The sequence below is a fragment of the Rutidosis leptorrhynchoides genome, chromosome 2, assembly GCF_046630445.1.
Source record: "Rutidosis leptorrhynchoides isolate AG116_Rl617_1_P2 chromosome 2, CSIRO_AGI_Rlap_v1, whole genome shotgun sequence".
NCBI lineage: Eukaryota > Viridiplantae > Streptophyta > Magnoliopsida > Asterales > Asteraceae > Rutidosis > Rutidosis leptorrhynchoides.
Window position 1 is genome coordinate 607,260,294 of NC_092334.1, and position 26,297 is coordinate 607,286,590.

The 26,297-nt window shown below is 33.8% G+C and overlaps 3 protein-coding genes across 8 annotated transcripts; 1 reads left to right on the forward strand and 2 right to left on the reverse strand.

The window, feature by feature from the left end:
• Positions 1 to 452: 452 nt before the first annotated feature.
• Positions 453 to 4,972, forward strand: LOC139893447 (ATP-dependent 6-phosphofructokinase 4, chloroplastic-like). The gene is made up of 14 exons (XM_071876610.1): positions 453 to 788; positions 1,567 to 1,613; positions 1,751 to 1,790; positions 1,870 to 1,932; positions 2,005 to 2,142; positions 2,285 to 2,443; positions 2,534 to 2,587; positions 2,709 to 2,777; positions 2,844 to 2,973; positions 3,058 to 3,098; positions 3,301 to 3,525; positions 3,979 to 4,027; positions 4,170 to 4,324; positions 4,554 to 4,972. Exons 1-14 carry the CDS (start codon positions 516 to 518, stop codon positions 4,659 to 4,661), a joined length of 1,551 nt encoding a protein of 516 aa, XP_071732711.1. The 5' UTR covers positions 453 to 515; the 3' UTR covers positions 4,662 to 4,972.
• Positions 4,973 to 7,462: 2,490 nt separating this feature from the next.
• Positions 7,463 to 8,110, reverse strand: LOC139894612 (oleosin L-like). Its single transcript, XM_071878011.1, has one exon. It carries the CDS (start codon positions 8,100 to 8,102, stop codon positions 7,590 to 7,592), a length of 513 nt encoding a protein of 170 aa, XP_071734112.1. The 5' UTR covers positions 8,103 to 8,110; the 3' UTR covers positions 7,463 to 7,589.
• Positions 8,111 to 9,132: 1,022 nt separating this feature from the next.
• Positions 9,133 to 19,632, reverse strand: LOC139894611 (polycomb group protein EMBRYONIC FLOWER 2-like). 6 transcript variants are annotated; one of them, XM_071878004.1, is made up of 22 exons: positions 19,509 to 19,632; positions 17,862 to 17,989; positions 17,207 to 17,354; positions 16,776 to 16,831; positions 16,500 to 16,611; positions 16,225 to 16,390; positions 16,079 to 16,138; positions 15,818 to 15,951; positions 15,403 to 15,465; positions 15,180 to 15,292; positions 14,903 to 14,967; positions 14,391 to 14,443; positions 14,235 to 14,288; positions 14,090 to 14,149; positions 13,871 to 13,917; positions 13,666 to 13,787; positions 12,646 to 12,820; positions 12,456 to 12,507; positions 12,289 to 12,372; positions 10,276 to 10,355; positions 10,059 to 10,148; positions 9,133 to 9,482 (listed from the first exon to the last, which is right to left on the reverse strand). In XM_071878004.1, the coding sequence occupies exons 2-22, from the start codon at positions 17,894 to 17,896 to the stop codon at positions 9,329 to 9,331; spliced, it is 1,923 nt and encodes a 640-aa protein (XP_071734105.1). In that variant the 5' UTR covers positions 17,897 to 17,989; positions 19,509 to 19,632; the 3' UTR covers positions 9,133 to 9,328. The 6 variants fall into 6 exon arrangements, with proteins under 6 accessions (XP_071734105.1, XP_071734107.1, XP_071734108.1 ...); XM_071878006.1 differs by having other exon boundaries at positions 17,862 to 17,975; positions 19,509 to 19,592; XM_071878007.1 differs by lacking the exon at positions 19,509 to 19,632 and adding an exon at positions 19,356 to 19,449 and having other exon boundaries at positions 17,862 to 17,975.
• Positions 19,633 to 26,297: the final 6,665 nt, after the last annotated feature.

The window sequence follows — 26,297 nt, forward strand, 5'->3', positions numbered from 1 at the left end:
ATAGTTTAGTTACGATAGGGAGTGGCCTTACTAACCATGACATACTCACTCACCATTACATACCCCACAAAATAAATTAAATAAATTAAGATACAAGTTGTATATGCTGTGTGTACAAGTAAACAATGCACAAAAGTAGGTGAGAGGGTGTTTGATTCGTCCTCATTTATGCTTATATATGATTTGGTGCAGGGCGAATGTCGAGGGAAAAGTGAGGGCGGACGTGAGGGCAAGGGAATGCCATTGGTGTCCTCCCATGACGAGTTTGATGACACTCTCCAGCACATGCCGATGGGAGTGGTCTAAGAGAGATTTATTTTTAGTTCTTTGAAAAAAAAAAAAAAAAAAACAACAGAGAGAGTCTAACATTGACCATCTTCATTCCCAACGACTAAGCTATTTACGTACATAATTTGTATACCTGCGTTTATAACTTTATATCCCGAATAAAATTGGTTAAGCATACAAATATACACTCACATCTCTAATCTCTCCCCCCCAAAACCAGATTCTCAATGAATCTATCACTGACTAATTCCCCAAACCTTCAATTCTCTGTCATTAAAACGTCACCGTTTTCATCCAGATCCTTCAAACCTCTTCCTTTATTCACAAACTTCACTCGTAATCCCAAAATTAACTCCAGGAGCTCATTAATTTCTGGTTATTATCCGATCAGAGCTCAAAAGTTGGATCAAAACAACACTTCAACTGGTGACGATGATGATGATGACGGTTTTGTTCTCGAAGACGTTCCTCACTTGACTAATTTTCTACCTGATTTACCGGTAAGTACTTTAACCATTGACATTGTCGTTTTGACTTTTCCATGTCAATCATTTATATATTTTTCATGTTATGAAATTGATAAATATGCACGTGAAATCCGTGTGATCGTTATAATTTGTGAAATCCGTGTGATTATTTGGAGGCTGAATTCATTCCTAGTTTGTTGGAGGATTCAGATTTGACTTGTTTGAGTGTTAGTAGCAGAATAATACACATAACTCTGTTCATTGTAATGCTGTGTATGTGTATATCTATAGTTTGCAACTAATGTAGTGATCACAATAGTTTTACAAGATATCTCACCTTTAACGAACCAATTTCTACAGTCAGCATATAACTTTGGATTCTTGTTTTTGGAAATCAATCGAATTGACACATAGAAGAACTTAACCTGAAAGTACCTAATTTCAGTTTTCGGTATAACTACAAAAAATACTGTATATTTTGTACCACAGACATGTATATTGCTCAACAAACAAGGATTATACATTATGCATTATTGAATAGACATGACTAACATCTGTCACAATATCATATTTTCAAGAAGACTAGTCGTGTATGTATCAGCTGGTGTTTAGATGTATAGACTTTGGAACTTCATCCCATGCTGTGCAGAAATGGCAGGGTCCACTTCGAGAAATAGATTGCTCTATTGTCATCTTTGTTACTTTTAATCATATACTTTTATGTTTAGTGCAATACTTGTAGTATACTTTTACTAATGCGAACATGCCTTTTGGTTGTTGTTAATCGTAGTCTTCTTATTTCTTCTTGCAGACCTATCCAAACCCATTAGACTACAGCCAAGCCTATGCAATAGTTAAGTAAGTTTACACAGTATATGTTTTACTTTGGCTTTTTTGTATTATATTATCATAAACATACCATGTTTAATAGTCTCTAATACATGCATACGGCTAGTTTTGCATCTTACTAAACGGTATATTACCATCTTCCTCAGGAACACCTATGTTAGTCCTGAAGACGTTTTAGCTCAGCAAGTACGTGAACCCTTTCTCTTGACCTAATCCTAGTATCTCTTTCACCACCAGTCTAATTTGGTAAAACCTCTTATTGTAGATAGTTGTTCAAAAAGGCAGCCCAAGAGGAGTGCACTTTCGGCGTGCAGGACCCAGGGAAAAGGTATTTAGTAAATACTTAAGCTAATTTTTATATTTTTTCACTTTAGTCTAAGCATTTTTTTTACATTGTTAGATTTATTTCAAGCCAGAGGAGGTGCAAGCTTGTATTGTGACATGTGGTGGTTTATGTCCAGGGATCAACACAGTGATTAGAGAGATAGTATGCGGCTTGAATTATATGTATGGTGTTAATAATATACTTGGAATTGAGGTTGGCTTTTTTTTAAGTTAATATGTAAAATTATATCTCCAGTTACAATGTTATGTAGACAGTATCGTCTTTCATACGACTTTTAGGTTTTTAAATGATATATGATGTTCATTTAACTGACAACAACATATTTTTTTTCAAGGGAGGGTATAGGGGTTTCTACTCAAGAAACACTATGGAACTAACTCCAAAAACTGTTAACGATATTCATAAACGTGGGGGTACAATTCTTCAAACATCAAGAGGAGGTCATGATACTAACAAGATAGTTGATAACATTCAGGACCGTGGGATAAATCAGGTTATTTTTTTTTATTTTTTTACCCTCCACATCAAGGTTGGTGACAATTTTTAACCTTTAAAAGAGATCATAAGATACTTGGTGTTCCAGGTGTACATAATTGGAGGTGATGGCACTCAAAAAGGAGCAGCTGCCATCTACAAGGTGATTGCTTGTTTAACGTTTATATTCAATTTTGTTTGACTTGCCATTAAGCCATATGTTGTAAGGTTTTTTTATTTTTTTTATTTTTTTTATTTATTATTATAATTTTTTTTTTTTGTAGGAAATTGAAAAGCGCCAACTCCAAGTGGCAGTAGCTGGGATCCCCAAGACAATTGATAATGATATTGCTGTAAGTTCTTTCGTCTATCTTTAATCTTCTAATATAGTGGTGGCTTACAATACATAATTATTTTAGGTAATAGACAAATCTTTTGGATTTGATACTGCTGTTGAGGAAGCTCAAAGGGCAATAAATGCTGCACATGTGGAGGTGGAGAGTGTTGAAAATGGAGTTGGTATAGTGAAGCTAATGGGTCGATACAGTGGTATGTTGTACAGTGTAAACGGATATTTATTTTAATTTATATTTTACATTTTTTTAATTCTTACAAATGTATCCGACCTTTCAGGATTTATTGCTATGTTTGCTACGCTGGCTAGTCGAGATGTGGTAAGAACTCAAGTAACTAAACAGAGAATAATCAAAATAATTGTGACTTATTCCTTGTTAGTGTTGTCTATAATGGTAGATGAATCATAAACTTTTGCTACATCCGGTGAGAAATAATCAAAATAATGATTTTGTAATTGACTAATTGTTCTCCTGCACAAATATCTCTATACAAGATGTTAATAGGTATCGATTGTAACAGGATTGTTGCTTGATTCCAGAGTCTCCATTCTATCTCGAAGGGCAGGGTGGTCTTTATGAATTTGTTCAACAAAGGCTTAAAGAAAATGGGCATGTTGTAATTGTGTTAGCAGAAGGCGCGGGCCAAGATTATGTTTCTGAAAGTGTAAATGCAGCTGAGGAGAAAGATGCATCTGGAAATAAGTTACTTCTCGATATTGGTCAATGGTTAACTCAGATGATAAAGGTATAGTAGGGGTGTCGTCTTTTATCATTATTACGGGTGACAATTTCTGACAATTTATATATAAATGGGTCTATTTGGGTTTAATTTGTTATATTAAATCTCAAAAATGAAACGGGTCAGATCGGTTGAGCGGGCTGTACAGGTCAATCATCATCTAAACGTTACAGTCCATTGTGAATTGAAATACTTGCGACATCCCACATTATATTTTAATATAATATTATGTTATTATCTGTTAGTATAAGATAAGATATCTAATCATCTACAGTACATTAGTTTATTACAGTATATATTTAAAAATTTTGACAAAAAAGTGTAGATGAGTTGGCACTTGGCGCAACCTGACCTGGCCTGACCTATATTTTTTTTTTCTTTTCGTATTGTAACAATTACACAATACTAGTCCATTTTCTGTACATTAATGTCTTAATCTCACTGAGTTTCATGTGACAGGACCATTTCACAACGGTGAAGAAAATGCCTATAAATATGAAATATATAGGTATTTTTTGAAACTAAATACTATCTACTTTCAGCTCTCATGAGTTAATCATATTATTTCCTTCTGTATCACTTTGTTTTTTTACCATGTAACTATGTTCATCTTTCAGATTTATGCTATTCGTAACTATCATATTGTGCAGATCCAACATACATGATCCGTGCTGTTCCAAGTAACGCATCAGATAATATATATTGCACACTTCTTGCTCAAAGTGCAATTCATGGAGCCATGGCAGGATACTCGGGTTTTACGGTTGGACCCGTCAACAGCAGACATGCATATATTCCAATTTGGGTAAGTGGTACCTTTTCGTTTACAAAACAAACACAAGAACTTCCAAAGCCAACCAGACTCGTACCGCAGATCACCCAATTTGAACCATAATTGTTTTTGGCATAGAATTGCACATTCTGCTGTCCGTATTATCCGGTTTAGTTCCAAATATTGTTCGAAATTTCCTCTTGAACTCGTAATAATATCTTAATGTAAATCCTATTAAAATGTAATGCATATATTATTGCAGCGTGTGACCGAGGCGACAAATGTTGTCAAATTGACTGACAGGACATGGGCTAGACTTCTCGCTTCGACAAATCAGCCCTCTTTCTTGAACAAACATGAACAGATTTGATTGTGATACTCCTTCGATTCTTGGTGGTATTCATCTGCACTTATCAAATCGGTTATATGCCCGTTTTGTCTTCGTTTAGAGGAGTTAGCTTTTTTAGGTTGGGTTTTTATTTTATCTCATGTTTTTAAGATTAGTTTATCTTGAAGGTATACAAGATTACAAGTAGGTCCCATTTGTTATTACAATATTCATGTACATTGAAACTATGCCACCTAGATGGCGAGAATCAGACAGACGAGTGGGATTTTTGCATAACGGGAACACATTTGTACGGGTCAGCTGGGTTTATTCAAAACACAAATTCTTTTTTAGTTTTACGTAAGTGATTCATGATGTTGGATTATATGTTCTTGCAAAGTAGTTTGATGAACTTGTCAATATATTTGCTACACAACCACCGGCTTGACTTAGAGTGGTATAGGGGTGAGATCTAACTTGGGGTACTGTCAACTAAGGTTCAATCCTCACTAGGTTTTTTCTAATATTTGATGGTACTCTCAATATCAATGCGATTTGAGAAGGTAAACACTAAATCCTAAACCCTAAGTTTTTTTTCCCAACCTTCGGTACTGTTAACATCGTCGCGAATTGGATTTCCTCCTAACGCGTGTGTGAGTGACAAATGAGAGCATTCGATGTTGATATTCGTCTTGTTACACAAAATTTGATGATTAATCATGAGTTCGTAATTAATGTGTATCCTCAAAGAGGGGTATCAAATAGGCGGAGAGGTATGTTCGTTATTTTCAAATTATAATATTATCAGAATGTTAATTAGAATAATAATATTTTTTTCAACAAAAATTTTCTAATTTTTGTTCGTCACGTTAACATTCTTTTTGAAGCATTACACCTAGTATGCCCATCCGCATTTTTTATGCGCTCGTAATTTTTTTCAGCCACGATGCCACAGAATAGCGAGAAGGTGAATCAATATGGAAGAAGCGGAGATTGAGAGCTTTCTATTTATGCGCTGACATTTGAATTGTCTCTCTTCTTTCTTTCGGTCGACATACTCAACACATAAATCCGGTGGTCCCATAACACCAGAGCAACTATATGTTTCAGTCGACATATAGTATTAGACATTAGTAGCATAACAAAAATGTGTTCCTTGTCATTGATATGTTTCCTCGCGACAATTGTGACCTTTGGAGAGAATCAATGAATGCATATTTGATGCACTCCTAGTACTAGTATATATCTAATAATTCTTGTAAATAGCCCCAGGATTGAACAAAGAAGTATCCTGGACCTACACCGGAGTATTGACGTTCAATATCATCTCTAATAAGTGTTATATATGCGATGAATGCTAACTATTTTTTGTTTTCAGATATTCTTCCTAAAATAGTATTCCGTATTATTTTATATTCTTTCCGAAATAATATTATTACGAATTAATATTAACTAATTTTTTACTAGAACACAAACATTTTTCTTAGAAAATAAGACTATTTTTCAACGCTATGCTCGTTCTGGTAATCCTCTGGTAATCTAGCAAGTCGCCAAGGAGGGCTTGGATGGCAATGAGTAACCCTCACTTAGTCCAGGAGCTTTAGCCCCACATTATGTTATTTTGCAACAGAGGACGAAAGCATTGTATATCGGAGTTGTACATTTGGTTGTGTTGTCTACTATAAAATAATTAACTAATATAGTGAATTTTAATTTCATTGTTTCATTTAGTTGTGTTGTCTACCATACAATAATTAATTAATATAGTGAGTTTTAATTTGTACGGAGAAGTACGTTATAGAATATAGTTAGATTTAATTTGTACGAAGAAGTACGTTATAGAAGAAGTACATTATAAATTATAGTTGAGAGTGTTAGTCGAACTTGCAAGCATAGCAAAACGGTTCCCTCATGTACTTTGTGTCATTGGATATTGAAAGGTCATGGGTTCCATCCTTAGGATACATGATTTTGTTTAAAACAATTGAGCATATATTCACACTATAGAAAGGGAGGTTTTACCGGATTCGTTCACGGACCTCTACCAGTAACACTATTTCTGCCCGAACGTGTGATACGTACAAATGATGAGCGTCGTTGATGCCTGCTGATATGTCAGTTACTTTTAATGAAGAATTGTGTCACAAGAGTCTAATTTTTGTCCTTGGAAATCCTAGGAATTTTACATATCCTTAACCAACTAATTCATATTTAATTTTTGTCCAGATAGTTCATATGCTTTTCAAAGAATAATACGAGTAACATTTTTATGTATATTAACTAATTTTTTAAACACTTCCATAGTTCCCATCTTTAAGATGGACTACTTCAGTAATTGAACCAAAATTGTGAGAGATCCTTTTAACGATTTTATGACACTAATATGTCACGAGCTACATAATTAGAACACACATCTTAACTAGATGTCGATGACCTTTAGCTACTAAATTACTTTTTGGTATTCTAGGCTGTTTTACTTTAATGACTCCATTTTGGTGATGTCCATGTTTGATATTCAACTTATATAGTCATTAGCTATGACAGGCTTGCATCTTGGTATTAAGTGCTGTAGTGTGGGCTGAAATATGGGCTGAAATATGGGCCTGACATGTGTATGGGTTTCGAAGTATGAACTTCTTCATTTGGGCCCTCTAGTGATCCAGTCCTCGACAGAGTAAATCTACATCTACATAAAATTTAATAATCCAGATATAGGCTTCCATCATTCGTGTAATTTTAATTTAATTATCAATTATCAATAATAAACATATGAAACACACACACTTTTCAGAAATGGAAGTACATCTATATATTTATTATTTATTATTATATTATTTCGTCAACATAACACACACATACAGAAAATACAGACACAAGCAACATAAACAAAATTCATCAACAAGCCCAATGAACAAATTAAAACCACATGATGACAACACAACTCACTTCTTCACATCATATAATAAAAATCTACATATCAGCTCTTGTGTGGTGTCCTATGCTCCCACTGGTCTGGTGGTGCCCCATTCCAGTCGCTTGTTCCGCCCTCCCCTTCATTTCCCTTGCCTTATAACCCAACTTATCCCTGGCTTGATCCAACGAGTCCGCGCCCGGCGGGTGACCGCCGGTTGCGTACCTGTAGATCCACGATAAAACCGTCACCGCCGCAACTCCGAATCCACCAGATGTCAAGAACCCGGTTGCCAAAAGGAACACCGTTATGACAGCCGGTACGAGTACCGGGCTGAATATCACCAGTAACGGTGTTGCAATTGTTAGTGCTATAACGGTCCCAGCTAACGTGAGACCGGATAGCACTAACAGTGAGCCACCAGCGACCGAGGCGGTTGCCGCCTTGACCACTTGATGGGCTAGCGGTGAGGTTTTGTGTTGTTGTTGGTTGTAGTGGGATCCACCATATTGGTGCTGCATTCCGCCGGTGGTGTGGTGTTGTGGGTTGAAAGTTTGATGAGTGTCGGTCATTTTTTTTTTTATTGTTGAAATTGTTAAAGTGATGATGAGTTGGAAGTGTGGTTATTTAGAAGGGGGTTATAAAGGGAGGTGAGAAGCGGTGATGAGGTGGCACGTGGTGAGAGATGAGTGTCACGTGGTAAAGATTGCATGTAGTGAGATGGACACGTGGATGTTTCGTGGCGAATGTTGGTTTAGTGTCTTACTTGTTGTGAATGTAAAATGATTTACGTGAGGAGAAAGATGTGGGGTTGATTTTGTAATTTGTTTATTCTTTTGAGGGCTAAAGTTTAAGAAATTTGTTAAACCTTGTTCTTTGATTTTTATCTCACTTGGTAATTGGTGGCTTGGTGCACTAACATTAGAGTTTGTTGTGTGTTTTTGAGATAAAAATTCGAGGATTTTAATTATAGGAGTAATCAGTTTGAAAATAATGCATACAATAACACTATAAAAACTGTGTAGTCAATACATCTTGTTATCCCAGAATGGGAAATCAAATGTTGTCGCGTATAGATAATACGTATCGTGCATATATATATTTATTTATCAAAACACTTTTAACAATTTCAAATTAGCGTAGTGAATAAGATTCTAATAAATTTCATGAGAAATTTTATGTTCAAAACTATGAGCACCAGGTATCCGTGTCTATTTATCGGTGTTCATTTCAAGGTCAAAAATGTACTTTGAAAATTGATTAAAGTGGAATGTCGTTTGTGTCCATTTCGGTGTCTATTACAAGATCGAATTTGATATGGACCAATAAAAAAATAGAATGATTTAAAAAGATAAAATATAAAAACGAAAAAAAGGTAGAAACCACCGGCGGTGTTGAGACGGTGGTAAGGGACGGTGGAATGGAAGCTGGGGCGGTATCCATGGCGGTGCGGCGTCATGATGGACGGTGGAATGGAAGCCGGACAGCGTATGCTCTAACCTCTAACTAATTTAGAGTATTCTGAACAAATGACCTTTTTTGTCTACCAGCTTATTTTAGCAAAACTCAATTATTTTGTAGACAAAATACACTGTGTGAAGCTAATGCTAATGTGGTAGTAACTTTATTGATCATCAAGAGAATTCACAAAAGAATGTTAAGGAGCAGTAACATTAGATCTTATATATTGTTCAATTATAGTTATATAAAGAGTTACTGGGGCATATATTACCGAACGTTATAAGAGAAAAACATGTTTATATCACTAAACCCCACAGTATGCTCTTAATTAATGGTTTTAACTATCAACTTTATTAGGATCTATGTCTTGGTCTTGACTTTGACTTTGATTTTGACTTTGGTATTGTTCCAAAATCACATTACAGTTATTCAATGTTCGGGCGTCGAGAAGACCGTGATTCCAAATTTTAATCATGAATAATCTCCAGCACCTGTCAGCACATCAAAACTTGCATTACTATCAAAAAGGATGTAAAAATCATCAATTATTAGCTTATTAAATATATAACGGGGTAATAAAGGCTATAGCGAAATGCTAGACGGTATCTTTAATGGGCAATTCCAAACACAGAAAGACCTTGGTCCCTTGCAACCAAACAAGCTTGAATAACTGGATGAAGATGTGACAAATTTGACCCATTTAACATACAAATAAGTTGATTTGGGTCATGTTATATTTAATGAGTGGGTGAACAGGTTTGAAGTCATCAGAAACTTATACAAATGCGAAAAAACCTTCTATATGGGGCTTGATTAAAGGGTTTGGTTGTCATGTTTAACATACAAATTATCGAGATAATTCATTTAGAAAAGAAAAAAAAGGATAAAAACGTTTATGGTTAAACCAGACCTGCCTTTCGACAAATACAAAAAGAAATAAAAGAATGCTGTTTTTAAGTCAGAGTACAAGGTTTGCCACCCCTAGTTGGCATTTTGTAACCCAATATGAGATGTTGGAGTCATACAGGAACATCAGAAAAATCATAATTAACAAAAGACATGGGTACCAGAGTACTGATGGGGCCCGGACAAGTTCTTGTCCATGTAATTTTGAAAATGCCTCGCATGCCCATGCAATATGGCCGTCTGCCAGCACCCTGATGCCGTTACACATAAATAAGTTTACATATTGTAGATATAATAAGGACACAAAAAACAGGCGGAAATTTGAAAATATAAATTTTATCGGGGTGGGTTACATAAATGGGGATTAAATTAAATTACCTTTGCTTCCTGACAAATGAGTTCCACAAATGCATCATTTCTTTTTCATCTTTGGAAACATCTACAAAGTCGTCAAGCATCTGAAAAACATGAAAATCGTGTTAATAGTTCGCTTTAAACTTCCATTTAAGTAGATGTATGAAACTCATGTTAGTCTAAGTTTCGTTTGTTTCGAGTTCTGGGTTTGCATTGTTTCGTTCGCTCTTTAATTTTTGATAAAATTACGCCGTTGGTCCCCGTGGTTTGCTCCAAATCGCGTATTCTAACCTAAACTTTTTTTCGCCGTGGTTGGTCAGTGATCTTTGTCAAAGTTACGCGTTTGGTCCCTGAGCCTAACGTTCGACAAAAAAGTCCATTAAATTTTGACATGTGCCTTGCACATGAGGGTACTTTCGTCTTTTTCACTATTCCTTAAACCACTATCCCCTTTCCCTCTTTCCCTTCATCTTCAACAAACCTTCAAACCCTAATTTGTCTAAATCAGACACTCAAACCCTAGTCAAAATCAAATTAAAAGTAAAATCAAATCAAAATTAAATCCAAAAATCTAACCAAAATCAAAACCAAAAATCTGACTCCCCACTTCCTAATGAAAAAGCGTCATATTGATTAAAAATTTGTCCATTCAACAAACCTATTGCAAACCCATATACATAATATATCTATACATATAGATACATAATATATATTTATACAGATACATAGTATATCTATACATATAGATACATAAATTACAATGCACACCTTTTTTACTTTTTGAAAAAAGGTAAAAAAATAAATAAATAAAAATTGAAGGGTAGAAGGTTTTCCCGGTTCGGGCTACCCGGGAGGGCGAGTAATCCGACCCCATACTCTGATTACTCTATCTGATGTACGCAGTCTAGCAGGATACTCCTGTTTCCAACTCTTCCTTCCCTGGCCACCACAAATATTCATCCTGGGATTCGAACCTGAGACCCTCTTTCGAGGAACTCAGGGTCCCAATCTTTTTCACTTTTTAGTTACATAGAAATAGAAATTTAAGGTTTAGAAATCGGCAACGATACTTGCTTCTAACTTCTTCAACTTTGAATAGCCACAAAAATAGCGATATTGATTATTTATATTTTGCAAGGAAGATGAAGATATAATTTAGGTCTCTATCAGATCATCATCATAGCCAGTTTCATCATCATCATCATCATCATCATCATCTCCAGATTCAACAAACGACTGGATAACTGCTTTGATTTTTTAGGTCTGAACAGCTATCGATTACAGAGGTTAGATCCGGTTTCGATTTGGAACTTTTCACGACATCATGTTAATGGCGAAGGATGGTTGATCAAAATCAGGCGACGATGAAGGATGCTTAATCAAAATGAGATGAAGGATGCGATGATTAATCAAAATCATGCGACGATGATTATGAAGGCGAAATTAGGTGCATCGCAATTTTATATTATGTACCTTTATACTCCGTAATCAAAATCAGACGACGATGCTAATCTTTTGTTGTTTTGTCTTGTTTATAAACCAAAATGGTTTATACAATTTGTATCCTTGAGTTGTTTAGATTTGTTTTGGTTTGATTGTGATTAAAATAATTTGTTAGGGTTTGAATTGGATTTACCTATGAAAATGAATGTAGAAGATGAACGAAAAGGGAAACGTGTGCTAAATGACAATAGGAGAGTTAAATGACAAAAAAAAAAAAAAAAAAAAAAAAAAAAAAACCCCTCACTTGGATGGCACATGACTATATTTTAACGGATTTTTTTGACGGACGTTAGGCCTATGACCAAGCGCGTAACTTTTTCAAAGTAGAGTGACAACCCACGTAGGAAAAAAAAGTTTAGGCCAGAATACGCGATTTGTTGCAAACCACAGAGACCAACGGCGAGATTTTGTCTTCATTTTTTATGAAAGTTGCCTTTATTTATATTTCTCGTTTTTTGCCAAATAAAAAAAAGTAGACATGATCTTCACTAATTGTGAGGTAATATAATGTCAGAAGATCAGAATGAGACATACCCTTCGGTCTTCAAGATCAGCAACGTCATCGTCAACTTCATCTTCACTGTCCCGCTCAGCAAACACTTCATCCAATGCCATTGGCTTTTAAAAACAAAAAGAATGTTATAATAAACATAACAATTTATGGGTTACTAAAAAAAGTTGTTTGTGAAGTAACTAGTAACCTGAGCTCTATGAGAGTGAAAAAACTGCCGTTTTTGTAATAGAGCTCGACTGCTGTAATTAATTTAAAAAAAAAAAAAAAAAAAAAAAAAAAAAAAAAAAAAAACACACACACACAATTAGACTCAGAAAACGATCTATACACAACTGGTACTTACTTTTGAAATCAAAAAGTCAAAGAGAAGTGGATACTTTCTAGGGTCAGACCGTTCGGAAGATAATTTTCTTGTCTTCGTAATTTGATGTATAACAGGAGTTGAAGGATTACTTTCGGGAACTGATTGAACCGAGTCTGGTTCAGCTAATGACTGACAAGTTGCACTCGCATCGGGACTATATGTATCACAATCCATGGACTCTGGTACACCTATAAAATCAAGCAAACACTACTAGATCAAACGGCTATTTTATGTAAAAGATATCATTAGACATATTAAGGCATATTGTAATTGGATAGTAATCAGTGAGCTTATGATATCGGGAGGAAATAAACATGAGAATGAGACGTTCTTTATTATCGGTTATGTAAAAGGTAGTTTAATTTTAATAATCAGCAGACTTCCACTACAATCTGTACCAGAACCTTGGTTAAAATCATCTCGAAAAGATAATAATATAGAGATTAACTATAGCGTGGACCACCAAGGCATTGCATGAGTGGTATACGAGGGGGCGGCTTGTTTGTCCTCAACGAGTAGGCACAGGTTCGATTCCAAGGACCGGGATCTAATTGGTACTGCCAACAATTAGTTTCTCGGAGGGGGTTTTCCCAACCTTCAAACGTACTGCCAGGGTTGTTGCAGATTTGGGTTTCCTCATAACGTGTGTGTGGTTGCCATACGACCGGGAAGGTGGTTAAGTCATGCCGATGTTGCCGTTCAAAAAAAAAAAAAAAAAAAAAAAAAAAAAACTATAGGGTGGACAACAATAGTTTCTTGACAGTTAATTTTAGAGGTGGTGGCAGGTTGGATGGTCATGATTTCCGAAAACATAAACCCAATACAAAAAATCAACAACTTAGGGTTGGACCTACAAGGGTTAGTGTTATAAATGGGTCAATGAGAATCCGAACCCGCTTTAAAGGGTAAAACATAACAGCATAAATTTCATTTTTCCAAAACTTCCCACCTATTTTATAGTTATCTATGCTTTGATCATACTCATGAGAGTTATAGGCCTTATTTCATACTCATTGAAGTTTGGAAGTTGTACCATCTGTGTTTTCGGTGAGCTCTTTGAGAGTTGCAGACATAGCTGAATCCAGTGCAAGCGGATGCACATGTTTTGCATTTTGAGTCGGGCTCTTTAGTTTCCTTCGTCTAGAGGGCCTATAACTGTAAAAGGTGGTTTTCATATAAGCCAATATACGGTAAAATTGATATCTTTAAAGTATGCTATGGGGGTGGCTAAAGTTTACCAGTAAAAAAATGTTTGCTGTTTATGATCAACATTGTCTGGAATAATCTGAGGAACACATATTTTTCAGAATAAAAGTGTTATACAAAAGAATACACCTTCATAAGAGCATTTTAGAATTTTATTTGTTTAAGATGTATATGTATATGATGTCACAGAATACGTACTTAATATATAATATTTAGTACAGATTATGTCAGAAGCTAAGGTGTGTGCTAACCTCGGTGCTGCTTATATCAGTCCTCATTGATACAATCACGACCTGATAATCTTCAGTAACCTGCATATTATTAGAGTATATAATGACAGAAATTATTGCAGCCAAACATAGTAACAACACTCTGAAATATTTGTGAAATACAAACCCAAAACTCATAGCGGAAGATATCATGTGACGTAGTCAGGTGAAGTCTCAGGCCCTAAAATACATCAGCAAAATTCAAGAAACAATTATAATCCATACAAGATATATAAGTGAATGATGAGTAAATAATATACGACGAAGTCAGAGCCATATCTACCTTGTAGCTTGCACATTTCACCAAACAAAAGGGACACGAAAAATCCTCTGTAACTGCAGATTTAATATTAATTTAACAAAGGTGAAAAACATAGATAAATGAATAAAAGAGTTCACAAAGTTCCATTGTCTGCATATATTTCATATTCTTGATGTCCATGTAGAAGATTGATAATTAGATGGTAACTCCATAACACGGTAAAACTTAAGACAAGAACCCATTTAATCCATAAACCTAGTTTTTGATAATGATAAACAAAACAATTGCATTTATTTGGAGGATAGTAGGATACTGATTCTAAATTGTCTTGTACTCGAGAAAATAAGTTTATTTTCTTAATGTCTTCCATTAAAGTTACCCAATTTGGATATAACCCTTTGTGAATATAAACTTAATCATGGGGAGAGACCGAACACATGATAATCAAGTAAAACTCGGAGAAATAAACACGTTTTTAAGCCACTAACAAGATGATTCATCAATCAATTAAAGTATAAAAAAAATCCATATACCTTCAGTCCTCTGCAACATATTGTTGTAGTACTTGTAGTTAAAAATGACATTTCCAGACCGCAACCTGAAAAACAAAGCAGCCCAACATGTAATCACATTAGCAATAGTTATTAGACGTCAAATACACATAATACAACTTTTTACTATATGTACCATTACCATCATACAAATAAAGAAGCTAAAAATAAACTGAAAAGGTGACACCACATATAAAAGTGAACATACAAATGCACTAAGAAAACATAAACATAAACATTACAATTAAAAGTTAGTCACCTTGTAATACCATGTCTTGGAGCATGATTATATGAATATATGTCGTAAGAAAACTTATTTATTCCTCCAGCTTCTTCAGCAGATATAATAACTGGTACTTGCTGTAATATGCTCTTTTGCAAGTGGCAATCGTAAAACGAAAGTGAGTAGAAGGAACGTAATTTCGATATAAACTTAGCAAATGCACTTGTTAAATGAAGAGGAGAGTTAAGAGCAAACATACCACTGTTTTAGTATTATAAGGAAAGTGAAAGGATAAATATTTTCCACCATCCAAAGAACTTAACTGCAAAATCAAAACTAATGTTTAACGTTTCAAATTAGCGAGTTCCCAAGTGCCACATGAGCACCACCTGTCATATTACCTTCAATTAAAATCACTTAAAAATTTAATATATTATCTATGTGCAAACATAATATGCTACACAAAATAGATGTAACATCAACGTCCGTTTTGTTATGTGATTAGCTTTATATTAGAACACCCAATTACACTTGCATCAACAACTAACCGACCTCGTTAACGCAAGGCCTTGTGGAACATATGTAACTAGCGAATAAAATGTTCATATATTATAATTTTCACCACTCTTCACCAGTTATATTAAATCCTTGTTTATACACAAAAGCAAGCATACCTTCATATAGCATGAATGCATAATAACAGATGACATCATCTCAGCTCTCCCCCCTAAACTTATCGTTTTTTGCCATGAGGTATGGAGTAAATCCAATGGAATCTTCCCAAACAAGCAGTAACCCACATGGTTCACTGTTAAACATTAGAATATGTAAATATTATTAAATATTTATATGTATTATTATCTGTATTTACGTGAGCACACACATAAATACATCATATTTATGTGTGGGTGTATGTACATAACTCATAAGCTTACTTGATGCGGAAAACATATAGTCTTCAGTTAGATCAATCTCTTGAGAATTTGTGGTATCAGCTGCAACAATGATAAAAAATCAATATTGTAACAAGCATATAACAAACGTTCTCCATATGTAACAAAAAATGGAACTTGTGTCATACCACAGCTAACCAACAACACAACAAGAGAGCCAGATTTGACTTCTTTTAAAAGTTTATTCATGTCCGGTAAAATGAATTTTGCTCGAGCTGAACTCGATGTCTCAGCTCCATTAAAAACCGTCAATTTACATGCTCGACTAAAGCGGTAAACAGCTGTACTCTGTGTCTAGAATTCATGCACATAAAATGGTCCATTTGGTGTCAGAGAAAGCAGGCATAGTAAGACAAAGAAGTATGAAAATTAAATAACAGAAAATTAATAATTTTAGTAACACCTCAACATTGGTAGTAGAAACTGGTCTTGCCAACAACATGTACAAAGGAAAAAGGCTCTGAGTTTGCGGGCCATCATTGGTAGCACTAGATATAGATACCGATAATTCTATCCTACAACACGCAGAAGCGAGATATGTATTTATATTAAACATTTGTGATCAAGTAACTATGAAAAAGCAAACTTTGATATGGATCAGAACTCAAATATAGCGACAAAAGATGAAAACAAATCTGACACTAAAAAACAATTATAATCGACAGATAATTACTGTTACCTTCTTTTCTGCTTTTCTTGTAACTTATAGCGCAAACATCTTTGAAGAAAAGATGGCTGCAAGAAACCATCCAGCAGTTAGTAACACAAAAAAGGTTTCAAAATCAAAACGCATCTGGATAACAAACACTTTATAGACAACCTAGTCATGACAGCTTACAACCTTGAACCTTCATAGGTAAAATATGTTTTTATGACATCATCATTCAACATTATGACTCGTGTAAGAGCTAAAAATGCTAGCACGAGATCTTAATTAAATGCAAACCACCACAGATGCAGACAAATATATGCATCTATGTTGCCTTCAGACCCAACAAAAATAAGCTGCCATGCAGCATTTATCAATCATTCATAGCCCAATAAATAAAATAAAACAAAAAGCATAATGAAAGGAAATGGAGACAATAGTCAAAATAAAGAAAGGTTCACATTTTTAACAGCACGTCGTTGAAGAATGTTGTAAAGCTCTACAGGCTTGCAATAAACCGAAAGGCTTTCTTCAGCTGCAATTTGCTCTTCCTGCGACAAATGAGCACGAGTTTCATGACGGCACATCTGATCCGAGCCTCTAGAATAACTGCAATTGCAAACAAATTTCGTATTCCATAAATTTGCAAATATACAATTATTCTTATGCATCCAGCAGAGGCGAATCTAGTGCTTTGGAACCACTAATTATGAAAAAAAATATAATTTTGGGGATTTAAGGTATAGGACATAACTAAATATAATTAGAGGACCCTATATGCTTTTAGGATTTATGGTTTTATAGTAGAGCCATTAAGATATCTATAATTAGCCCGCTTAAAGACCCCTTTGAATTTTGATCCTATTCGCCACTGACATCCGGCAACGCATTTTAAGCATCACATAGCACAAAGAACTCAAAAGGACAGGCACATAAATGTCTAAAGTACACACAGTAATTCTATTTCATGATTACCTAGGAAAAAAAGAAATAAATAAATTAAATATATAGGCATGAAAGAGAAAACAAAAACACAAAAATCTCGTACAAAATCTAAAGAACTCTTGATTATACAGATATAGTACATGAAGTATCCTGAAATGCAAGGTACAGTACGTGGTTTCACGAGCGGCTAAAGATATGCCAGGCATTCTTGTTAGACAATGTCAACTAGCGAGTTCATAATTGTTTGCGCCTCCACAAGAAAAGTCAGTTTACGCCTCAGCAGACCTGGATCAGATAACCTAATAAATTAAGATGCGAAAAATGAGTTTGTGGCGTATCAAAATAGAAAGTTGGGCAGTAAATTTGGGACGAAAGGAGTCACATTATCCCCAAGTTTTGTAACAACTCATCTTGATGGCTCAATGTGAATGAGAACATATTTGTAATATAACTCAAGTTGTCACATATATATACATAGAGGTGCAATCATGTAAGAACATTCTAAATTTCTAATATTAAAATTTAGTAAGAATAACTATTAGCCACACATTTGGATGCATACACATGATATTCGGATGCAACACATCTATCATATGAAATTCGGATGCATATTTTCAACGGAAACACATCGATTCTATGAAGTACACATTTATTATATTATGAATTTTGGATGCATAATGAGTCAAATAGTTATTCTTGCCAAATCTTAAAATAAGAACACTCTTAAAGGAGTGTTACCCTATATATATGGTGTTATTCCTATAAGAAACATTCTTATGTAATTAGGAGAATAAGAGCACTAGCAATAACGGTAAAAAGGGTAAAACAAAAATCTCCCGCTGCAACGCGGATACATCGACTCGTTTTCATACATAGATAACAGATAATTCATTGTAATAGGATGCATAATTCAAAATTTAGTAAATTTATCAATTTAATAGGGGTTGTGTTAACTTATAGCCATATCCTTTCTAACGGCAATTACATACTGTATATTTCAAAAATGGGATGCAACCATTTTATTTCCTTTGCTGCAAATATAACTTATTTCGCCAAATTTGGTCAAAATAAAAAAAGGAAAATAAGTCCATATATTCATTAGGAATGTCAGACGTAGAAAAGCTCCAAAGCTTTTGAGCCTTGGGCACACCATTAACATTCACAATATACTTTCAGTCTACATTCATGTGTTCTAGATAGTATAACTCGCAAAACCGTACTTCTTAACGTAAATCGTTCTAAATTCTAATAACATAAAAACAGAGTACAATTGTCCCTAGAAGTTTTACTCGATTACAAAATCAAGTATCAACACACTATACAAACAAATTGATTTTAATCATGAATTACATTTACAGATGCTAACACAATTTCAATAGTTTCTAAATTTGAGACACGTGAAACAGAGTACAATATCAACACACTATACAAACAAATTACTTTTAATCAGGTAATTACATTTACAGAAGCTAACACAAATTCAAGCAACATTCAATAGTTTCTAAATTTGAGACACGTGCAATTACCACAAGGTAATCCTCTTCAAATTACATCTATAATTAGTCAAAAAAAATTGCATTGCCATATCTCTAAACTAATCATCAATCATGTAAACAAAACAATTCATAACTAAAGTGTAAATCAATTGGAATACTAATCAAGTACCATCGGCAGATGCGCACAGAAATCGGAGATCATATTCAATAAGGTATTCAGCACATAATTAACTAATAATGTAATCGGATGTAATTGTATTATTAATTAATTAATTTAGGAAATAAAATAAAACAAGGATTGAATAAATTGAAGATTTGTTACCTTATATATTGTTAAATTTGAAGATTTGTTACCAATGAGCCCTAATTTATTTGAGGGCAAGGAGGAGACTTTGACTTTTATGTAGTACGGAGTAGTGAGAAAGAAGTTTAATTTAATACTCCGTATACATACATGATTACATGATACGTATGGATATAAGATTGGAATAAAATGCGTATCATGTTTTTGTTTGAAAGACGCGTGCTTCATATACGTATGGATATAGATAGATTGGAGTAAAATTCCTTGGTAAATTTCATAATATCCCATTTTTGATATATTTAGCTTAAGCAGCAAGGAGTATATATTAGTGGATCTTTATCAAATTATATTCATGTAAAAATTATTATAAAATTATTTATACGTATATTTATATCTATTTATCTATTTATTAGTATAATTAATAATAAAGTAAGTAACTTAAATTCGTATAATAATAATAATAAATATCATATCAGATTGGATAAAATAAGTTATTAAAAAAATGTAAAGAGTATATAATACAATTACTGCCAATGGGGCTTTGCCTCATTGGTCACCATGTTAACATGGTGTTCGAGGAGACCAAGGGTTCGAGTCTCGGGGGGGGGAATTTTCGTGAATTAACTCTAACCACTAACATTGCCTTTCAAAAAAAAAAAAAAAAAAAAAAAAAAAAAAAAAAAAAAAATATAATACAATTACTACCGTATTTAAAATTAAAAACTAAAACTAAAACTAATACGTAGTATGATATATGTATATGATATAATAATTAATATAATATAATATAATATATTAATACTCCATATGAATCAAAAACTACAGAATTATTGTATTATTATACATTTTTCTTAGCTTTATGTGAATTTAGTATAAGTATATACATTTTTCATATTATTAGCAACACAAATATTTATATACAATTGATATATATAATATCACACCTATGTTCAAATCTTGATAACGATAAAGATCGAATTATAATAGACTACTGACCGGAGGAGACGTCAATGTGCGCAATTCACCCGATTACGAGTCTCGTCGCTCGAGAGGCTCGTCACCAAGGGTTTTAGTCGCTAGTGGGGGACCCAATGTGATTGTCGCTAGGGTGGTTTCCTCTGGGAATCCAAAAAAAAAAGTAATAAATAATAAATTTATCTGACCTATAAAATTATTTTTAAATGTATCCTATTAATTTATGCGATCTATAATATATATATATATATATATATATATATATATATATATATATATATATATATATATATATATATATATATATATATATATATATATATATATATATATATATATATATATATATATATATATATATAATATAAATAAATACTAAATTTATGTGATCTATTAAATTAATTTTAAATTTAAATGTGTCCTATAAAAAGTAATACGATAAAATTATAATCTTGTTATAATTCAGTAGGCTTATAACTACCTTTAGTGGTTTGATTCTTGATGTTATAATTCAGTAGGCTTATAACTACCTTTAGTGATTTGATTCTTGATTAAGAATACTAATAATGAAGTGTAAGAACAAAGATGATAATGGAGAAAGAAAGAAACACTTTGTAAGTGTGTGAAATGGTGCAAGTTTAATGCTTGCATTCATGAGTATTTATAGCCTAAAATCTCAATATAAAAATACATACTTTGTGTACCAAAATTGACTATATGTATACACCAAAATTGACTATCCATATCTATATTATTATTTATTATTATAACACTCCCCCTTGGATAGCAATTTTATTTTGTTGAAGATCAACTATAAATTACTGCCTCGTTAAAAACCTTGCTAAAGAAAACCCAGTGGGAAAAAACTTTAGCTAAGGGAAAAAGAGTGCAGCATGGAGTTGACTCCCCCTCAAGTAGACATCGCTTCAGCTGTTACATCTTTTGAACATGTCTCATGCCAATGTTATGAACGTGTGTTCTGAAAATAGCAGTTGGAAGTGCTTTCGTGAAAAGATCAGCAGAGTTTTTGCTAGATTGCACATATCTCATTTCAATCTGGTTGTCCTTAATGAGATTTTGAGTGTATGAGAAGAATCTAGGTGGTATGTGTTTTGTTCGGTCACTTTTGATATACCCTTCTTTCATCTGTGCTATGCAAGCTGCATTATCTTCATAGATAGTTGTTGGACTTTTATCGCGTTCTAGTCCACAAGAATCAGTAATGAGTTGTGTCATTGATCTCAACCAAAAACATTCTCGAGTAGCTTCATGTAATGCAATCACTTCGGCATGATTTGACGATGTAGCAACAAGTGTTTGTTTTTGAGAACGCCATGATATTGCAGTACCTCCATTTAGGAATACATATCCAGTTTGAGATTTAGCTTTATGTGGATCAGATAAATAACCTGCATCTGCATAACCAACCAAATCTTGTTTTGATTCGTTAGAATAAAATAATCCTAAATCAGTAGTTCCTCGAAGGTATCGAAATATGTGTTTGATCCCATTCCAGTGTCTTTTGGTAGGAGCAGAGCTGAACCTTGCCAACAAATTAACTGCAAAAGAAATGTCAGGTCTTGTACAATTTGTAAGATACATAAGAGCTCCAATTGCACTAAGATATGGTACTTCTGGTCCAAGAATGTCTTCTTGATCTTCACATGGACGAAATGGATCAGCTTCAACATTGAGTGATCTAACAACCATAGGAGTACTTAATGGTTTTGCCTTGTCCATATTGAAACGTTTCAAAATCTTTTCAGTATATGTTGTTTGATGTACAAGTAAACCATTAGGCATATGCTCAATTTGTAAACCAAGGCAATACTTGGTTTTTCCGAGATCTTTCATTTCAAATTCTTTCTTTAGAAGTTGAATGGCTTCATGGATCTCTTTATTTGTACCTATGATGTTAAGATCATCAACATAAACAGCTATGATCACATATCCGGATGTTGTTTTCTTAATGAAAACACAAGGGCAAGTAAGATTATTTGTATACCCTTTGCTTATCAAGTAATCACTTAATCGGTTATACCACATACGTCCCGATTGTTTTAACCCATATAAAGATCTTTGTAATTTAATCGAATACATTTCTTTGGGTTTTGCATTTGATGCTTCTGGTACCTTAAATCCTTCAGGTATCTTCATATATATATCACTATCAAGTGATCCATATAGATAAGCAGTCACAACATCCATGAGATGCATTTCTAAATTTTTAGAAACTGCCAGACTGATTAAGTACCTAAAAGTAATTGCATCCATAACAGGAGAATAAGTTTCTTCATAATCAATTCCCGGTCTTTGAGAAAAACCTTGAGCTACAAGTCTAGCTTTATACCTTGTAACTTCATTTTTCTCATTTCTTTTTCGGACAAAAATCCATCTGTATCCTACAGGTTTCACATCTTTAGGAGTGAGAATGATGGATCCGAAAACTTTTCTTTTATTGAGTGATTCTAATTCAGCTCGTATTGCTTCTTTCCATTGAGCCCAATCATGTCTATTTTGACATTCAACCATAGATGTTGGTTCTGGATCATCATCATTATTCATGATGTCATATGCAACATTAAATGAAAATTTCTCATCAAGATTTTTCATTTCATTTCGGTTCCATAATATTTTTGAATATGCATAATTGATTGCAATTTCTGTATTGACATCATCAATCTCCTCTGCAGTAGGAGTACTGATTTGTGGTTCTTCTTGAACACTTTCTTTTACTTCATTATCAGCTGATTTTCTTTTTCGAGGATTTTTATCCTTTGAACCGATTGGTCTTCCACGTTTCTGACGTGGCAAAGATTCATGAGTGACGTTATTGCCAGCTTTTGGAATTTCAATTCGAGCTGGAGTATTTACTGCTGGTATATATGATTTTGTCACCGTTTTTGTATCTGTAAATGCATCAGGCAATTGATTTGCAAGTTCTTGTATATGCATTATCTTTTGAACTTCTGTCTCGCATTCTTTTGTGCGAGGATCAAGATACTTTAATTGAGGTTCACACCATGAAACATCATTTTCTTTATTTTTCATTTCTCCCCCTAATCTAGGGAACAATGTTTCATTAAAATGACAATCAGCAAAACGTGCTGTAAAAACGTCACCTGTCATAGGTTCAATATACCTTAATATTGAAGATGTTTCATATCCAACATATATTCCCAACCTCCTTTGAGGACCCATTTTTGTACGTTGTGGTGTCGCAATTGGAACATACACTGCACAACCAAATGTTCTAAGATGGGAAATATTTGGCTCTTGACCAAAAGCAAGTTGTAGGGGAGAATATTTATGACTTGCACTTGGTCTGATGCGAATCAATGCAGCAGCATGTAAAATTGCATGACCCCATATAGATACAGGGAGTTTTGTTCTCATTATCAATGGTCTAGCGATTAACTGTAAACGTTTAATCAATGACTCGGCTAAACCATTTTGTGTATGCACATGAGCAACAGAATGTTCAACAACAATTCCTATAGACATGCAATAGTCATTAAATGCTTGAGATGTAAATTCACCAGCATTATCAAGTCTCACCCTTTTAATGGTGTAATCAGGAAAATGAGCTCTCAATTTAATAATTTGGGCAAGAAATTTTGCAAATGCCACATTACGGCTTGATAACAGACAAACATGAGACCATCTGCTAGATGCGTCTATTAGAACCATGAAATATCTAAATGGTCCACATGGTGGATGAATTGGTCCACATATATCACCTTGAATTCTTTCAAGAAACATTGGTGATTCTTTCTTAACCTTAAGTGGTGAGGGTCTAGTTATCAATTTTCCAAGAGAGCAAGATGTACATGGAACCATTGTATCATGATGGATTTTTCTATCCTTTAGTGGATGTCCATGAGTACATTCAATAATCCTTTTCATCATTGTTGATCCTGGATGGCCTAATCTGTTATGCCATAAACTGAATACACCAGGATCAATATATTTTTCGTTAACTACCATATGTATTTCTGGTACATTTATATGTGTATAATGTAATCCAGAACTAAGTCTTGGCAGTTTTTCAATCACATGACTCTTGTCAGTGATACTTAAATATTTCTCATTTTCTGTTGTCACTGACTGATAATCATACCCGTTAAGGTATATGTCGGAGAAACTCAATAAATTTCTGCTTGACTTGGGAGAAAATAAGGCATCATTTATTAAAAATTTTGTACCATTTGGTAGTATGAAATTTGCCTTTCTTATCCCTTTTATCAAGTTAGCAGGTCCTGATATTGTATGTATAGTTCCTTCCGTTGGTTTTAGATCAATAAAATATTTCTCGGATTTAAGTATAGTGTGTGTAGTTCCACTGTCTGCTATACAGAGATCTCCACCACTTGATTGATGTTGTATTCCAGCAAAATTCATATTGAACTTCATATATAAGAAATAAATAGTGAGTACATTAATATTACACAATATTTTAAACGCAAATAGATAGTACTGAAACATTTAGCAAACATAATGACAAAGACAGACGATATTAAATCGTTTATTTTTCGAAAGACACACAATTTAAACATTCAAGAAATCTTCATATAAATCAGATGGTTTCTCAGTGACTGTTGGATTGACGTTATCCACAAAGTTTACTTCCTTTTCTTTATCTTTCAGCGAATCCTGATACATCTTAACAAGATGTTTAGATGTTCGGCAAGTATTAGCCCAGTGGCCCATTCTACCACATCTGTAGCAAGATTCTTCAGAATTTTTAGAAGAATTTTCTTCAACATCTTGTGTAATGGGCTTGTTTTGTGGTTGATATTTATATTTTCGTGGATTACTATTTCTTTGACCACCACGGCCACGACCACGACCACGTCCACGCCCATTACCATTACCATAAGGATGGTTTCTACCATAGTTATGGCTTTTGGCATGATGATGGTGATGGTTATTATAACCACGACCTTGCCCGCGTCCTTGTCCCTGTTTATAATTATTTGCAGTATTTGCTTCAGGGATTGCAAGTGTACCAGTAGGACGGGATTGCTGATTTTTCATTAATAGCTCATCATTTTGCTCTGCAACTAAGAGATATGAATTAAGTTCAGGATATGTTTTGAACTTTAGCATTCTCAAATTTCTTTGCACTGTGATGTTTGCAGCATTCATTGTGGAGAAAGTTTTCTCCATCATGTCTGCATCACTAATTTCATGTCCACAGAATTTAAGTTGTGAACATGTATTATACAGAGCTGAGCTGTATTCATTTACTTTCTTAAAGTCTTGGAACCTTAATGTTCTCCATTGTTCCATTGCAGCTGGAAGTAAAATTTCTCTTTGATTATTGAATCTGCTTTTGAGACCTTCCCATAAAACATGGGGATCTTCTACAGTCACATAATTATTTTGTAAGCATTCATCAATATGTTGATGAATAAAGCAACATGCCGTAGCTTGTTCTTTTTCAGAACAAGTGTTGTTTTCATTTATGGTTTCAAGAATGCCCATTGATTTAAGATGCATTTTTACTTTTATAACCCATGGCATGTAGTTGTTTCCAGTTGATTCTAAAGGAGTAAATTTAAGCTTTTCCAGATTCGACATTTTCTATTATCAAAAATTAAAACAAACATCATGATAAATTAGAGTCAATTTATATTCATAAGTATATAAACATTAAACATAAATTTAATATAACATAAATGATAAGTAGGTGACAGTGTCGACCATGTGTAAGCAATCATAAATAAATGTTATATAACAAAAATATAAATATTAGTAAACATAAATGAAAATTTGGCGACAGTGTCGACCATATATTTTTTCAGGTGGTATAACCGACCTATATCATTC

Excerpts from the sequence above, each read along its gene's own strand:
- LOC139893447 (XM_071876610.1), top strand. The coding sequence starts at position 516 with ATGAATCTATCACTGACTAATTCCCCAAACCTTCAATTCTCTGTCATT. Across the intron at positions 2,778-2,843 it reads CAATTGATAATGATATTGCT|GTAATAGACAAATCTTTTGG; the intron begins GTAAGTTCTTTC and ends TAATTATTTTAG. Across the intron at positions 4,028-4,169 it reads TATAAATATGAAATATATAG|ATCCAACATACATGATCCGT; the intron begins GTATTTTTTGAA and ends CATATTGTGCAG.
- LOC139894612 (XM_071878011.1), bottom strand. The coding sequence starts at position 8,102 with ATGACCGACACTCATCAAACTTTCAACCCACAACACCACACCACCGGC.
- LOC139894611 (XM_071878004.1), bottom strand. The coding sequence starts at position 17,896 with ATGCCTGGCATATCTTTAGCCGCTCGTGAAACCAC. Across the intron at positions 15,466-15,817 it reads TGCATTCATGCTATATGAAG|TTAAGTTCTTTGGATGGTGG; the intron begins GTATGCTTGCTT and ends TTGATTTTGCAG. Across the intron at positions 14,444-14,902 it reads TATGTTGCAGAGGACTGAAG|TTACAGAGGATTTTTCGTGT; the intron begins GTATATGGATTT and ends TTAAATCTGCAG.